The sequence below is a fragment of the Carcharodon carcharias genome, chromosome 21 (genome assembly GCF_017639515.1).
Source record: "Carcharodon carcharias isolate sCarCar2 chromosome 21, sCarCar2.pri, whole genome shotgun sequence".
Lineage (NCBI taxonomy): Eukaryota > Metazoa > Chordata > Chondrichthyes > Lamniformes > Lamnidae > Carcharodon > Carcharodon carcharias.
Window position 1 is genome coordinate 56868474 of NC_054487.1, and position 16325 is coordinate 56884798.

Sequence of the window (16325 nt, forward strand, 5' to 3'; positions counted from 1 at the left end):
TAATACAGAAACAGAAAATGTAGGTCAAGTCTGATTGTTTAAAATTTAATGTCCATTCTTATCTACCTAGCTGTATCCAAAGAATCGCCTGCAATGGGTGCTCTTTCCGTCCCTGCACTATTATCTTTGGAAACCCTAAAGGATCTATCTACCTTCTCATTCACTGGGCACCATCATCTGAAAACATATCAGATTCTACATGAATACTGATGACATGATGACACCCAGGTCTACCTCACCACCACCTCATTTGGCTTTTCCACTGTCTCTAAATTTCCTGGCTGCTCATCTAAACATCCAGTACTGGGTGAACAGAAATCTCCTCTAACTATAAATATTGGGAAGACCAAAGCCATTGTCCTTGACTCCCATCAAAAATACTATTCCCTACCCTCTCCCTGGGAACTTGAGGTTGAACCAGACCGTTTGCAGCCTTGGGGCTGAGTTTTATGGGCCACCCATGGGGTGGAGGAGAACACAAGTCCCACCTCATACTAACTAAAGAGCCCAAAAAAATTAAAGCAGGTTGAGCCAACTAGCAGAGGCGGGCTCGTCCCCGAAATTTACACTGGGGTGCGGAGAGTCTGCCCTCAGCATAGGACCCAGACCTTGGTGTCAGACTTAATGCCAAGATGAGCTTCTGGCCCCAAATCCATGCCCAAAGTGCCAAAACTACCTGTTTTCCATAGGTTACCAAAACTGCCTATTTTTAACTCCATAACATTGCCCGACTCCACCTTTGTCTCTGCCTGTCTGCTGTTGAAACTCTCACCCATGCATTTGTTACCTTAGATTTGTTTATTCCAATGCTCACCTGGCCAACCTTCCATCCTGCATAAACTTTAGCACACCTAATACTCTGCTTCCTGTATCTTAATGAATACCAAGCCACCCTTGTGCCCTCTAATCTACATTGGCTCCCACCTGGTAACATATCAATTTAAAAAAACACATTGTTTTCCAAATTGCTCCTAGCCTTCGCCCCTCCCTATCTATGTAATCTCCTTTGGTCCTATGACCTCCTATGCTCTCCTGGTCCTGCAACTCTAGCCTCTTGCATATCCTCTGTTTCAGTGGCAGAATGCCTTCAGCTGCCTGGCTTAGACTCTGGAATTCCCTCCATAAATAAACCTCTCCACCACTTTGCCTCTCTCTCCTTTATACGTCACTTCTTGAACCTTACCTCTGACCAAGCTCGATCCTGACATCCCCTTATGTGACTTGGTGTCAAATTTGGTCAGAAGGCTCTGGTAAAGTGCCTTGGAAAATTTCACTGAACTGAGGTTGCAGTATTGAAAAGACTCCCAACTGCAGGAAGAGAAAATAAAAATGGGTTGAGTAATGACTGAATTGAATAATTAGAGCATAAATCGATTGTTTTAGAAACTATTCCTTAGTGATTTTTTTCTCTTTTCTTGTCAGTTCCCGCACCCACCCACCTCCCTCTCCATTGTGCTTAAGATGTTAAAATAGAGCATTAACATCTGTGATTGATTAGTAATTGATTCTCCCTCATTAGCCACAACACACATGGTTAAAAGTAAGCTGTCTTTAAAGAAAACTAGAACAGGCTTTCTCATAGTGCTAAATGATTCAAATGATTGTCTCCCTCTCCCTGGCATTTATGTTAGGCACATATTTGTAAATTGTTTTTTTTGTACCAGATAGGCTCGTCCATTCAGTTCAATGCAGCTAATAATAGTTTTTCTGCTGCCTGCAGGTGGGACAGGATATTTTGTTCAGAGGCAGCGAGTGAAGCTTTTCTATTCAAAGATGCCGTGTGATTGACTCCAGGGATTTATTTGTTGTTGTTTTGAAGTAACTGGTTTGATTGATAGCTGTATCAATGTTGAATACATTTCGAGTTCGTGAGAGACTAGGGCCATGATTCTTTGATGGACAGCTGTGCGCTCAGGAGCTTTCACTTGTAGGATGCGATTTGATTGCCTGGGCTCAGTCTGTTTGCAGCTGTCACATTGAGCCTGGTCAGAAGACCCAGTGGTTGCAATGGGCCATGTCAGAAATAAGAAATAATGTTTAGAGGGTCATACTTAGGTTAGAGTTGGTGCAGGAGATGCACTTTAGTTGTTTTTGACAGTTAAAGGAGAATAGTAAAAATTTGTAATTGCTGCTTGTGCTGAATACTGGTCATTTACCTGCCTTATGTTAAATCAATCTGATCATTGGTCTGATATTGTGCATAATCTTCTACCAAGTTTGAGGAGATCACATGGAAGCTTGTGATATATTCACTAAGCTGGAATAAGGGTTTTCTCACTCTGACCCTGATCTTAGACAATTAAAGGCACACTCTGGTTTGGCGTTCCTAAATCTCCAAGATCATGCTGGAGTCTCGAGGAATTAGAGATTTGTCTCCTGACCATTGCTCTGTGCAACTCATCCAACCCCGCACCCCCCCACCCACCTCAAAAAATGCCACCTTCATTTCTTTTTGTTTATTATTTGTAAAAATATTGGAGATGGGAATAAAAATTGTTTGACTGGGCCACGCAAATGATCATGTGATAAAACTTCCAGGAATCTGCCCGACCAGAGTTGCCATCGGTGGCAGGTTCTTGGGTGCAAAGTCCGTCGACAGAAGTGATCCCTAGCATATATCCCAAATTTGTAGTAGCCATCCTGAAAGCAGTGACACCTCTCTAGGGTAGATTTCCACAGGCACCAGTTGCTTTCCAGCACCTCACCAAGTAGCTGTCAGTTTTCTGTAAGCCTTGGCAGTGAGTTGGGAGCTATTATATCGGCGGGGGGGGGGGGGGGGGGGGGGGGGGGGGGGTGATGGCAGCGGCACCAAAACCAGGCCCATTAGTGGTATCTGACGTTGCACACCTTTCCAGCAGAAGCTGTTGGATAGTAATTTGGTACAGGACTCTTGGTTGATATTTCTCCTTAATCCAGGGACACTGGGGCTAATTTGTAGTGAACTAGCTCAATGTAGACTGGAGAGCAACCTGGGACTTTGCTTGCTTAGATGGCTAGTTTAATCATTGGACTAATTAATTCATACATTGGGAACCCTTGTTGTTGATTTCAAACCTGATTTAATTCATTGATGAAGAAGAAAAATGTTATCTTGTTTCAGACTTTAAATCTTATTTTTAGTTACTCAGGAAAATTGATTCAAATTATAATGAATTGTAATTTACAATAGTTGAGAAAGTTTTGGTCAACTTTTAACCCTGATTGTTTGAACTTATTCCTAAAAGACAAAGTCTCAGTATACAAGATGTATCCAAGGGATTGGTTTACAAAGCCATGCAGTGTTGTTGTGCATAAGTCAATTGAGATGTAGAAAATAAAGATGATCATATTTGAAGTGTCACCATTCTGGGCCCAGTTACTTGTGAACAGGGATGAAATGTTTTTTTTAGGAACTTAAGAATGATTTAGTTTTGACTTAGCAGATACTCAGTGTTTTGGCAATGTGTGCTGGATCAATTTCTTGGGCACAAGAGTTATTTCCACAATTATTACTGTAATATTATGTGCCAACTGAAATGTGCAGTCATGATACTTACATTTCTGCCGTGCCATTCCCAGTCTTAGGATGCCTCAAAGTGCTTTACAGATGATGATCTCTTTTGAAGTATTCTCATTGCTGTCATGTGTGGATTTGGTGTTAAGATTAAAAGCCCTTCCTTCATCTATCCTCATCATTAAAAGCAAATCCTTGACAACCTTTTACATTTAATTATGCTAAGTTTGCTGTCTTCTGTAAAGTGCATTATAAAAAATGATGCTGGCACAGTGTGTCATTTAGCATCTGTTTTTAAAATGGGTGTGTTTAGCTGTACAGAGCAGCAGTGGAGTGAATGTCAATGTTGCCCACGGCCAGATAAAGCAGTAAAACTGTTGGTACAATAATTATCTGCTAGTCTTGTATTCTTGAATGTTATCTGAAAGATGTGGAGCTTTCCAGACTACATGTCATGCGAGGAAACGACAGTTGCTTTGAATAAGATCAGGCATTTTACTCCATAATACCTAATTCCCACTTTAGTGCCTCAATGGGTGTTTCATTTGCTAGAATTTGCGCACAAATCTGATACCTGCTTGGCTTGCTCCCATCCACCCTACTCTGATATTCTGAACAGAATTCAGTGGAAAAATGCGGAGCCAATTTTCCTCTGCTTTATGCAGGCGCAGTGCAAAGCAGAGAATAAAGTGTAAAGAGCCATTAAGCCGGTTCTCTTACTCTTTTGCACTTGATACACATTTCCAGCAGTATGCCTGGCTGTGGGTGAAATGTTTCCATCAAAAACAGATGGGAACATTTAAATCGAAGATCGATCATGTGAGATTGACGGCAGACTACATCCCCTGTCATTTTCCTGGGTTTCTGTCTGGCAGGGCCAAACACAGAAGACCAGGTGAAAACGGGCCTCCGAGGATGTGTTCTGCCCCCTTGGGAAAGTTTTTATATTTCTGGACCTGTAAGGAGGATCCGTGGGGCTGGAGGCCATTTGGTTGATTACGGACAGCAGCTCCTGGGGAGCAGCTGTCGCCACAGCAGCAGCTCTGTGAAGCCTGCAGCAGTGGCTGTGTTTACACCCCCAATATGCCCATTTCAAGGGGTACTCCTGCTCCCGGGGTAAGCCAAAGCATGGGAATGAGAGATAACTGTCTGATTTGTGTACAGTGGGGAGGAAGAACAATTGCGCTTTTGAGGTTTTGTTATATTTAAAAGATCACATCTGCAAATACAGTATGAGTGTACCCTCTCACACATGCTAGTTCTACTCGCACTGCACTTTTTCCTTAATTTTTACACTTTGTATTTCTTCAGTGTTTTTCCCAGTGGGAGTGGATCTCAGCCAAGGTCTGGTGGGTCTGGACATGCTTGGAGTTTTGTTGGAGATACAAAATTTAGACATTAGTTTCCCAATCAATAGTTGGATTCAACAGAATTAGCATTCAAATCTAATGTCACTATAGAACAAGAAGTAAAGTGCTATTAATTACTAATTAACTGCAGCAAACTGATCCCTTGACTAATCAGTGAATTTCTGAATGTGATCTTGTGACCTGAAATAGTATGATCTATTGACTGGTTGCACTGAGGAGGTGCCACAAACATGGCTAAATCTTACAGCGATTAACCATTACTGCATCAGATGAAGGGAAAAAAAAAAATTTGCATTTAAGTAGGAGCCTATCACATCCTCGGACATCCTGAAGCACTTCACATCCAGTTGATACCTGAAGTGCCATCATTCTTGCTTTTGAAGGTAAATGAAAAGCCTCTTTGTGCCCAGCAAGGTCATGTAAACAGCAAATTAAATGAGGGACCAGTTCATTTATTTTGGCGATGTTGCTTTATGGAGAACTGTTGGCCCAGATACCAAGAGAACTCTATGCCCTTCTTCCATTAGTGCGACCTCATCCAAAATTTGATGCTGACAACTGTCTCGGTATTGCACCAAAGACAGAATGTCATTAAATGTGACATTGCGACCTGAGTCCTATTGAAATATTGTACATAGAACTGCAATGCTTTCTAAGGAATGAAACGTGGGCACAGATTGCACTTAGTTGCTCCAAAGAAAAGTCTGTAAAAGCTCTTAACTTTTGTATGTGTGTTGAAGCAATCTGTAATTAATTGAATGAGTAGTTACCAAAATATCCTTTTAAATCAATGTCTCTCAGGTTGAATTTCTGTATCTGTAGTTTACTGCACTAAATTCTAAATTCTCTCCTTAAGTGAGTTTTTTTTTCCATTATTTTTTCCCCACAGTTTCTCAGTACACTGTTTGCTCCATTAAATTTTGTGATGGAAAAGGTTGAAAGCATTTTACCTTCTAGCCTGTGGCATCAATTGACACGGATCTGAGAAGAAAGGAGCTGTAATAGACTGACTTACCATGACACCTGTGCCAAGCTCACATCTTGCAGAGTGCAAAACAGCATGAAAAAAGGATGGAAATCTGTGACTTTAAGACTCTATATGCTATGTTTTGTTCTTATGTGAACATGTTTTCTGTTGTACCAAACAAAGTTGTTGTTGTTTTATTTTATTATTTTGCCGTTAGCAAAATTCTACAAAAATGAACAAAAAAGGTCCCAAAAATAAAGTTTAAATTTTGTGTAATACAAGTGGAATGGAACGTTTCTTTACCATTGGATTTTTCTTCCTCTTTTTTTCCCATTTTTTTTATTGTACTTTCTCCCCTCCCACAGGCAACATACCATTTCCTACTCAATGGGAAGGACAGTCATTCCTGAGCTCTGCCAATTCCAGTTTTTATAATGAACTAATCTCTTGGAGGAGGTTATATTTTGGAGCATAGTGAGATACGAATGCTGGGGAGGGAGGATGGGAACACTTCGTTTTTAGTGTCAACTATCGCCACGGCCAAATGCAAAGTGAAACTCTCTACTGTGCCTTAATCCCAGTCTCATCACACTGTCCGTACTCACAGAACTAAGATTTACCACACCAGTGTTCTGAATGATCTCTCTAAGACTGCGTTTTGTAGAAATTAAGGAGAGATTTGTTTTGTGGAGCCTTGATGACTAGAAACAGGTTAAATACCAAAGTGTCACCAATTTTTAACAGCTGATATACAAGCAATCTGAGTGCACTAATGCATTATGCCACTTGTTCTATCAGGATGACACTTTTGATCAGGTTACTAGAAGGCATGAAGAGTGAATCGAAGTGCCTTGCCCCAAGTCTTCAATTATTTTCTTCATTCCAATGGGAAACAGTTCAATCGCTTCTCATAGCACAGCTGAAATCAATGACTCCCACCCTGAGCCACATGACAAATCTTTGTCTTGTTACTTTTTCTTATTAGTTTGGTAGATTACCGAAAGAATGGCCTAGTACGGGGTCCCATCTGAAAGTCAGATCTGTGAGGTAAGCATTATGACTGGCCATCATTAAAACATTATTAGTGGCTGAGAGCTGAAGCTAAGATTTATAATAAAAACATTTTAAAATTGTACTTCATGATAATATGACTAAATTTACTTTTAATTTTTGAAAACGTAATAATCTGTAGCGTGTCCTTGCTATGCATGCGTCTAAGAAATTGGGTATTAATATTTAGTTCAGTAGTGTTGGTTGTGGGAGTTCATAGAGGATAAACCATATTGAGTGTAGGAACAGGAGTTAAGATCTCCTAACATCATTGCTATGACAGTTTTGTCAGTAAAACCCAGCACAGAAATTCGTTGTGCCGGCTTTTTGTCATGCATTGGTGCTGAAGAAGGGAAGATGTTGTGAAGCATAAAACCCTGGATGTCGCTGTCAAGTTAACACAACTCGGCCAACCATTGTTTTAGGCCAGTGGTGTGGGTCCAGAATCTACTGAGTCTTTCAATCTTTATCAAACTGGTGCCTTTGTCAAATAATTTACCAGATTTTGCAGGTTGCATAAGAGGTTTTAGTGGGTTTTTCTATACAATACAGGCACATTTCAGAATCATAAATTGCTGCAAAGTATTGTGGATTCAAAGAAAAACTAAGAACATAAAACCATAAATAGGAGCAGCAGTGAACCCCTCCAGTTTGAGTCATGATTTAATAGGATCATGGCTGATCTTTGACCCCAATTCAACTTTCCTGCCCAATCCCTATATTCCTGGATTCTCCTGAAGTCCAAAAGTCTACCCATCTCAGCCTTGAATATACTCAACCACTGAACAGCCATCAGGGATGGAGAATTCCAAAGATTCACTTCAGTGAAGAAATTCCTCCTCATCTCAGTTTTAAATGATGGTTCCCCCCTATCCCGAGACTGTGCCTCCTTAGTTCTGGATTCTCCAGCCAGGGGAAACAAGCACTTAGCATTTCTCTGGCTGAGTTGCATGTTTACTTCCTAAAACTGTCAGATAAAATATATTTTAAAAAAACATTTATACTGGAAAGGGTATGTGACATGTTTCAGGAAATGAGCTGACCATCCCTAAATGGCTTTTAATTTTCGCTTTTAAGGATGATTTCATCAGCGATTCTTCGGCTTAATTTAAACAGAATTCGAGATTGTTGTGGCGTTACTGAAATTGTCTCAAAACCAAGCCCAACTGGTTCCCAGCCTGATTTTACGATTAAACTGCTTACCCGTGTAAGGGCTACAATTTCAAGGAATATTTTATGTAAGCCTAATTGTAGTTCCTGCTGCAAAAAAAAACAAAAATTGCTGGAAAAACCCAGCGGGTCTGACAGCATCTGTGGAAAGGAAGACTAGAGTTAACGTTTCGAGTCCGTAAGACTCTTCATCAGTAGTTTCTGCTGGACTGCCTGGGCAGTAAACCCATTTTCACTCCCGTGGCACTGAATGGGTCTCGTACCTACGATGGAAATGAACCATTCGTGGGGCGAATTGTGTGATTACCTAACCATCCTTTACTTTTTCAGTCTCCCTGAACAATTGGCAAAGTTTAACTTTCCCCAGTTCAAAATGTTTCAGTTGAAAAAAATCCCAAAACTGAGTAGCGGAGAAAGGGAGGAAGAATTTGGGGTAAGTGTTTATTCAGGTGGACATAAATCTTTCAACTGTAACTGATGGACCCTCCTCGCAGTGTGATCACACTGACTTTCAGAAGACGCAGTGGAAATGACTCGAAAGCAGATCCACTCATTCAATTCTTTTGCAAAGCTGTCAATGGCGTGTTTCTACTAGCTTAGCCAACCATCGATGTTTGTATTTTTGTTTTGAACTACAGTGCTCAAAAACCATTGCTTAATCATTTCAGTTAATATTGAGGATGAATTATTGCGGGGCGTTCCACTCATCCACCGTTACTCAAAAGGAAGGGAACCCTGGATCTCACAGAGCTTAAAACAGAGATGCACCCTCAATACGAGTCAAAACCAGTTAAATATGCATTTTTTGTGTAAAGAATGCAAAGCTTTGCCTTTACCTTTATGTAAAGATCAGAAGTCTCTGCTTTGATTTACAGCCAGGAAGCTCATTCTGGGCAATGACTTGATCAACAAGTGATTATGTTACCAGACGGAAATTCGATCTCCACCAACAATCGATTAAAGCAGGAGGTTTTGTCTGAAAACTAGGTGGTACACAGCAGGGAGGGAAAGGAAATTAGTGCGTGTCACCAACACTTGCTGACCACAACCTTATTTTAAAGTTTAAGCTGAAGCGTGTTCCCCAGAAATAAACAGCACCAGATGACTTGGACAGAATGGTAGAATTGGCTTATTTTGGGGGCAAGAATGAGCTCTTCCAGCCAGCACAAAAAATAATGTTGGTTTCTGTGCGTGCATTGATTTTCTAGACCCCAGACTTCCTCCACAGACAGACGTCTACACTGATAGTACCATTTATATTGCCATTTTCTGTTGATTAATAATATTTAAGGTAACTTTAAATTAGTATTAAAATAATTAGGGAAAATTAGACCCATTCATAGAACGCTGGGAACAGTGATTTATTTTTCACGGATTCTCAACCACTATCCGTAGTTTAGGAAAGCAGTCATAAAATAGATAAGTTTTTATAAATCCTCACAAAGCAAAATATTTCAGCTCAAAGCAGCCACCCAGTGAATAATGATATATCAGAACGCAATAAGTACCGAAGACTGCGGTAAATCTGAAGGGGTAGTGTGCAAAAATTAAACATCATTAACGATTCAAGTCTTCATAAAAAAAACACAGCCATTCACTTTTTTTTGGAAGAACATAAACAAACATTTAATGAGAAAGGTTTCGGCTCACCAAGCCTACTCTCCAATCTACCCTGTCATGGAGTGTACCTAACAATTTACCTCAAGAGAAAGTTCTCCATAATTACTCCCTGATCTTGAAGGTAAGTGCTTCAGTGGCTAACTGTCCCCCGAAGAAATAAAGGAGGCCAGCCAAGTTTCCAGCGCGGAGTTGGGAACCCTACAGCCGAATGGATTTCGGCTCCCGAAAGGCGCCGCTCTCACGCCGTTATGTATGGCTTCTTTGGCCAGGAGGCAGGAGCGAGCCTGCCTGACGCCAGCGGCAAAACCATGTTAGAGGCTCCTCTAGGCAGAAAGCCTCCGTGGACAAGAAGCGCAGGAGCGGCTCTGCGGACCCACAGAGTTGAGTTAAAATTCAAAATTAAAACAAAGCAACTTAACCTGGGCCCAACATCGAGTCAGACAACTATCGGGTCTTTCAATACCAACAGTTGAGGTTTTTTTTTAATGTATGGTTACGCAACTTAAACTGTAAATTAATCTCTCTAAATCCATCATGCAAAACTGTGTGTTAGCATATCGGCTGCAAAAAACATTTTTTCCCCAAAAACAAGATCAGACTTTAAACTTTAAAAGAATGATGTTAGATATTTATATTATAAAGCAAAAAGCCTTATCCCCAACTTGAAATGACAAAAGACACAAGTTTTTCTCTTGCAGTGGTTATCACCAGACCTGCCGATGAAAAGTATTTTCTGGTGAATGGCGCCAGCCATCCTTTTTTCTCTACCCAAAAACTCCACGAGTTGATGCTCTCCCTCATATTTAAAAAGTGGATGGCTCTGAAATTGCCCCAAATCAGGTGAGGTTTAACATAAGTTGCCTCACAAGATAATACTTTTGGACCTTGTGTGACAAACTTCTTTTAATTTCTAAAGTCTTAAAAAAAACCTATGGCATTTTAAGTTTCAATATTCAACATTTATCGAACATTATTGTGGAAATATAAAATACATAGTTGAATAAACTTAAGCACCAGGGTTACAGCTCGAAGGTACTGTGCTATGGATTTGCAGATGAGATCAGAAATGAAGAATATCTTATATTAATTAAAGCATGTGGATCGACAAAAAACTAGATTGCTAAAAGCATGGTAAACTTGATATTTATAAATGTAGGAATTAGATTCCAGTGCAGATAAAGATTATATAAAACTCAATGTATTATCATTATCCTGATAATTAGTGTATGAGTTACAGTGGAAGGAATGACCGTTGTAGACCACTAGGACAGAATAATTAAATGAACAGTAACTTTAACTTCCCCCTTTACAGTCAGGCAGTAGTGAAGTTCAAATCCTGATGATGATTATATCACGTATAATGCATCTCATCACTTATTTTTTGAACCATGAAAACTGCAACAGTTACGGCAGTGCGAACTAACTCCTGGTAAATCTGAAGTAAGGAAGGTACATTAGTAGGAAATACATCATTCTTGCCTTCTCTTTAATAGGTGTGCAGGAATCAAGTTGACATCATGTTGCTGTGTTTACACAAAGTACTGATAAGTCCAGAATGTGCCATTATTTTCATGTTCCAAAAAGGCAAAGTATAAATTTTAATGTACAGTGGAGATGATAGTCCAAAGCAAACAAGCTAAGCTTGTTTTTCAAACATGCGGGTGTATAACATTATTTTTTTTAATCCTTTATCAAGTCTGTTTCTCTGGTTCCTGCAATTGTAGACTTTCCTTCTCTTCCCTACATCTTACTTCTCTTCTGTGACCTCTCTCTTTTCACATCTGCTCCCCTATTCTTCCACTTTACACAGGAATGTACTTCTTACACCTAGGACTAATCTAGGAAAATTGAGTATAAATGGACCATTTCCATTTCAGCCCACCCATATCCTGTCAATCATCATTCTTGTGCGAGACAAGAGGAAAATCTATATTATCTCTAATGGCTCAGCCATCAGGGATTATGCTTTGGAAGAAAATAGTTAACAACTCAACATTGACATCTGTGACATGCAAGGTTTTTTAATATTTATATTTAACTTTATTTCACTTTTGAAGTGGAATTTTGAAATAAAGCTAAGAATTATATTGCTGTTGTATGTCATTGCAACAGCAAGTTAATGAATGTTATTTTCATATACAAATCTTATAGTTTATTGCGTGCATTTTAGAGATGGTGCTTTAGTAATTCTGATTGCTAGATGCATCTGAACATAATCATTTGACATTATGGTATTTTAAACCTTTCTGAAAAGATAGGAGACATGATTGGCTTCCCAGGTAATCTTCAATACAATATTTAAAGAGTAATTGTTAGTCATTGTATGATAACCTATTCACTGCACACAGGAAGGAACAACTTCCAGTTCTAGGAAACTCAACTGCTTACGTAAACCGTGTTAGGAGAAAACCCAAACTACAATAACTGGTGAGGGATAAAGTGAACCAGACCACTTGCTGATCACAATCTTATTTTAAAGTTTAAACTGAAGCATGTTCTCCAGAAATATACAGCACCAGATAACTTGCACACAAAGATAGAATTGGCTTATATTGGAGGCAAGAATGCTCTTCCAGCCTGCACAAAAATAATGTGGGTTTCTGTGCATGCATTGATTTTCTAGCCCCCTTATTTTTTCCACAGACAGACATCTACACTGATAGCACCATTTATATTACAATTTCTGTTGATTAATAATATTTAAGATAACTTTAAACTAGTATTAAAAGAATTAGGGAAAATTAGACCTATTCTTACCATAAGTATCTTTGATAATGCGTTAATTTTCAAGATTATCTCGCTCTCCACATGATCTTAATTGTTTCCTGTTAAACTGGCTTCTGTATGGACAGATGAGGTTTCCACTACAATTATCCCATGGCAGATGGTAGTGTAGTAGTAATGTTGTTGGACTAGTAATCTAAAGATCCAGGCTCATTGCCTGGGAACAAGCGTTCAAATCCCATTATAGCAGTTGGCAGAATTACAAGCTAGTCTCAGTAATTGTGACCATGAAGCTATTATTGATTGGACCTCTTTTTGCCTCCACTGGCATTTTACAAGCAGCTGGAGAGCCTGCCACCATGTGGAGAAACTGCAGGGTAAACCATGGTGGTCTCCCAGTGGACCCAGGGGAGGGGTGGAACCTCCTTTTTGGGCACTCTTTTGCCCATGGAAGGACCCCCTTTACAATGGCACTGTTCATTAGTGAGCCTTCCATCTCATTGGGGCCTGCCTACCTGACCCTGGTGACCCCAGCCCCCACTTCAATGAGCCCTCATCCTCCAAGTGCAGCTGCAGCAATGGCCGCACCTTGCAATGGCGCTGCTGAGTTGCCAGCCCTCAGATTCTCATAGACTCATAGACATCTACAGCACAGAAGGAGGCCATTCAGCCCATCATGTCCACAACAGTCAACAAAGACCTGACGACACTCATTTTCCAGCGCTTGACCCATAGCCCTGGAGGCTATGGCAACGCAAGTGAATATCTAAATACTTCTTAAATGTTACGAGAGTTTCTGACTCAACCAACCTTTCAGGCAGTGACTTCCAGACTCCCACTACCCCGGGTGCAAAAGTTTGTCCTTAACTCCCCTCATAGCCTTTTACCTCTTACCTGAAATCTATGCCCCCTGGCTATTGCCCCTCTACTAATGGAAAAATGCCTTCCTATCCACCCTTTCTATGCCCTTCATAATCTTATACACCTCTATCAGATCCCCTCTCAACCATTGCTGCTCCAAGGAAAACAACCCCAGTCTATCCAACTTTTCCTCATAGCTCAGAGCCTCCAGCCCAGGCAGCATCCTGGTAAATCTCCTCTGCACTCTCTCCAGTGCAATCACTTCCTTCCTACAATGTGGTGACCAGAACCGCACGCAGTATTCTGTTGTGGTCTAACCAGCATTTTATACAGTTCCAGCATAAGCCCCCGTGCCCTTGTATTCTACACCTCAGCTAATAAAGGCAAGTATCCTATATGCCTTCTTAACCACCTTATCTACCTGCCCTGCTACCTTCAAGGGTCTGTGGATATGCACACCAAGGTCTGATCTTCAGCATCTTCCAGGGTCCTACCATTCATAGTGTAATCCCTTGCCTTGTTAGCCCTCCCCAAGTGCATTATTTCACACTTTTCTGTTTGAATTCCATTTGCCACTGCTCTGCCACCTGACCAGTCCATTGATATCCTCCTGCAGTTTACAGCTATCCTCCCCACTATTTACCACCCTACCAATTTTCATGTCATCTGCAAACTTTTTGATCGTACCCTCAACATTTAAGTCCAAATAATTTACGTGCACCACAAATAAGGGCCCCAGCACTAGCCCTGTGGAACCCCACTGGAAACAGACTTCCAGTCACAGAAACATCTGTCTACCATTGCCCTCTGCTTCCTGCCTCTCAGCCAATTTTGGATCCAATGTGTCATTTTGCCTTGGGTCCCATGAGTTTACTTTCTTGACCAGTCTGCTATGAGGGACCTTATCAAAAGCTTTGCAAAAGTCCATGTAGACCACATCAAATAACCCTCATCGACACTCATGGTTACCTCCTCAAAAAATTCAATCAAATTTGTCAAACACGACCTTCCCTGAACAAATCCATGCCAACAATCCCTGATTAATCCATGTCTCTCTGAGTGCAGATAAATTCTATCCGTCAGAATTCTTTCTCCCCACCACCGAGGTTAGACTGACTGGCCTGTAATTTCCTGGTCTATCCCTTCCTCCCTTTTTTAATAATGAGACAACATTAGCAGTCCTCCAGTCCTCTGGCACCTCACCTATGGCCAGAGAGGATTTGAAAATTACTGCCAAGGCCCTTGAATTCTCTTCCCTTGCCTCCTTCAACAGCCTGGGATACATTTCATCCAGGCCCGCGGATTTATTCACTTTTAAGGCCACTAAACCCGCTAGTACCTCCTCTCCATCTTAATTTCCTCTAATACTTCACAGTCCTCTACCCTGATGTCTATACCTATGTCATCCTTTTCCATTGTGAAGACCGATGCAAAGGATTAATTGAGGACTGCACCCACATCTTCCGGGTCCACACACAGATTACCTCTTTGGTCCCTAATTGGCCCTACTCTTTCCCTAGTTATTCTCTTGCTCTTTATATATTTTTTTTAACTCCTTAGGGTTTTCCTTTATTCTACCCACCAATGCTTTCTCATGCACTCTCTTAGCTTTCCTAATTTCCTCCTTAAGTTCCCCTCTGCGCTATTTATACTCTCCTAGGGACTCTGCCATATTGAGCCCTCAGTATGTGTCATAAGCTTCTCTTTTTTTCTTAATCCTAACCTTTATGTTCCTTGACATCCAGGGTTCTCCAGACTTGGTCCCCCCTGTTGTCTTTACAGGAACATATTTGCCCTGTACTCTTGCTGTTTCCTCCTTGAATGCCTCCCACTGCTCTGACACTGTTTATCTGTAAGTAGTTGCTCCCAGTCCACCTGGGCTGAATCACATCTCATCTTAGTAAAAATAGCCTTTTCCCAGTTTAGAACTTTTATTCCCAGCCCAACCTTATCCTTTTCCACAACTATCATAGATTTAACTGACTTATGGTCACTATCTCCAAAATGCTCCCCTACTGATACGCCTTCCACCTGCCTGGGCTCATTTCCGAATATTAGGCCCAGAACTGCTCCTTCCCTTGTTGGGCTTTCTATGTACTGGCTAAAAAAATTCTCCTAATTGCAACTTAAAAATTTTGTTCTCTCCCTACCTTGCACACTAAAACTATCCCAGTTAATACTTGGGCAGCCCTGGTAGTAGCAATTTAATTGGCTGCTGCTGGCAAGATCGGGCCACAGGTCCTGCAGCTGGCTCGCTACAGCAGCGGCACTCCTGCCATGTTTGCAGAATTCTGGCCAACATTACAGTCGATGAGTATTTCCAGCGTTTTCTCTTTTTATTTCAGATTTCCAGTATCCAGAGTATTTTGATTATGTACAAAATATTGCAAGTGAAGCAACTGGAGATTGCCACTGAGTATGGACTCTGGATGCGAGGAGAATTAATATTCAATTATGGGTTAACCAAAGGATAAACGGGCACAATTCTCCAAAAGGTTTGGGAATGACCATGATGAAAATATTGTAATAATTTGCCTCATAATTAGCAGACAAGTGATCATCAACTTGAACCTCCTAAAGATCTTCTAATGATTTTCTACAACCCTACATTTGGAATGATTATTGCAGTATAAATGAGTAAGTATCCATGCCTCTAGAGGCCCAAACTTATTTTGAGAGGTGGTTTTGCTCCTGACTATGAGGCAAAATATAAAGGAAGCATTTGGCATATAATCTACCATTTTATTTCAGTTCCAGAGACACAAGTCAACAATGCATTTTTAACATTGTTAGGTTGCACACGTACATGGGAGAAGGTTCACTGCTAGAAAAACAATTCAAAAATACCTTCATAATAACTGCACATTCACAATTTTACACATGGTATTATAATCATGTCATTAATAAGCATTATCTACATGTATGCATTTTAGCAACAAGCTTGTGGGTAGACAATAGGCACCACTATCTTTCAATGCAAATGTACATACTGCACAACTATTTTGAAATGGTATTATGTTTTCCAGAATTGAGGGAAAAGGCCTGAAAAATGATCAAAAATAACATATTC

The 16325-nt window shown here is 40.6% G+C and overlaps 1 protein-coding gene across 14 annotated transcripts in view; it reads left to right on the forward strand.

Moving 5' to 3' along the window:
* Positions 1–6106, forward strand: part of LOC121293396 (suppressor of tumorigenicity 7 protein homolog) — a 209149-nt gene extending 203043 nt beyond the window's left edge. For all 14 annotated transcript variants that reach the window (XM_041216443.1, XM_041216442.1, XM_041216446.1 and 11 more), the window contains one exon: positions 5753–6106. In XM_041216443.1, coding sequence (XP_041072377.1) covers positions 5753–5802 — 50 coding nt within the window. In that variant the 3' untranslated portion in view covers positions 5803–6106. The remainder of the gene's footprint in view (positions 1–5752) is intronic.
* Positions 6107–16325: the final 10219 nt, after the last annotated feature.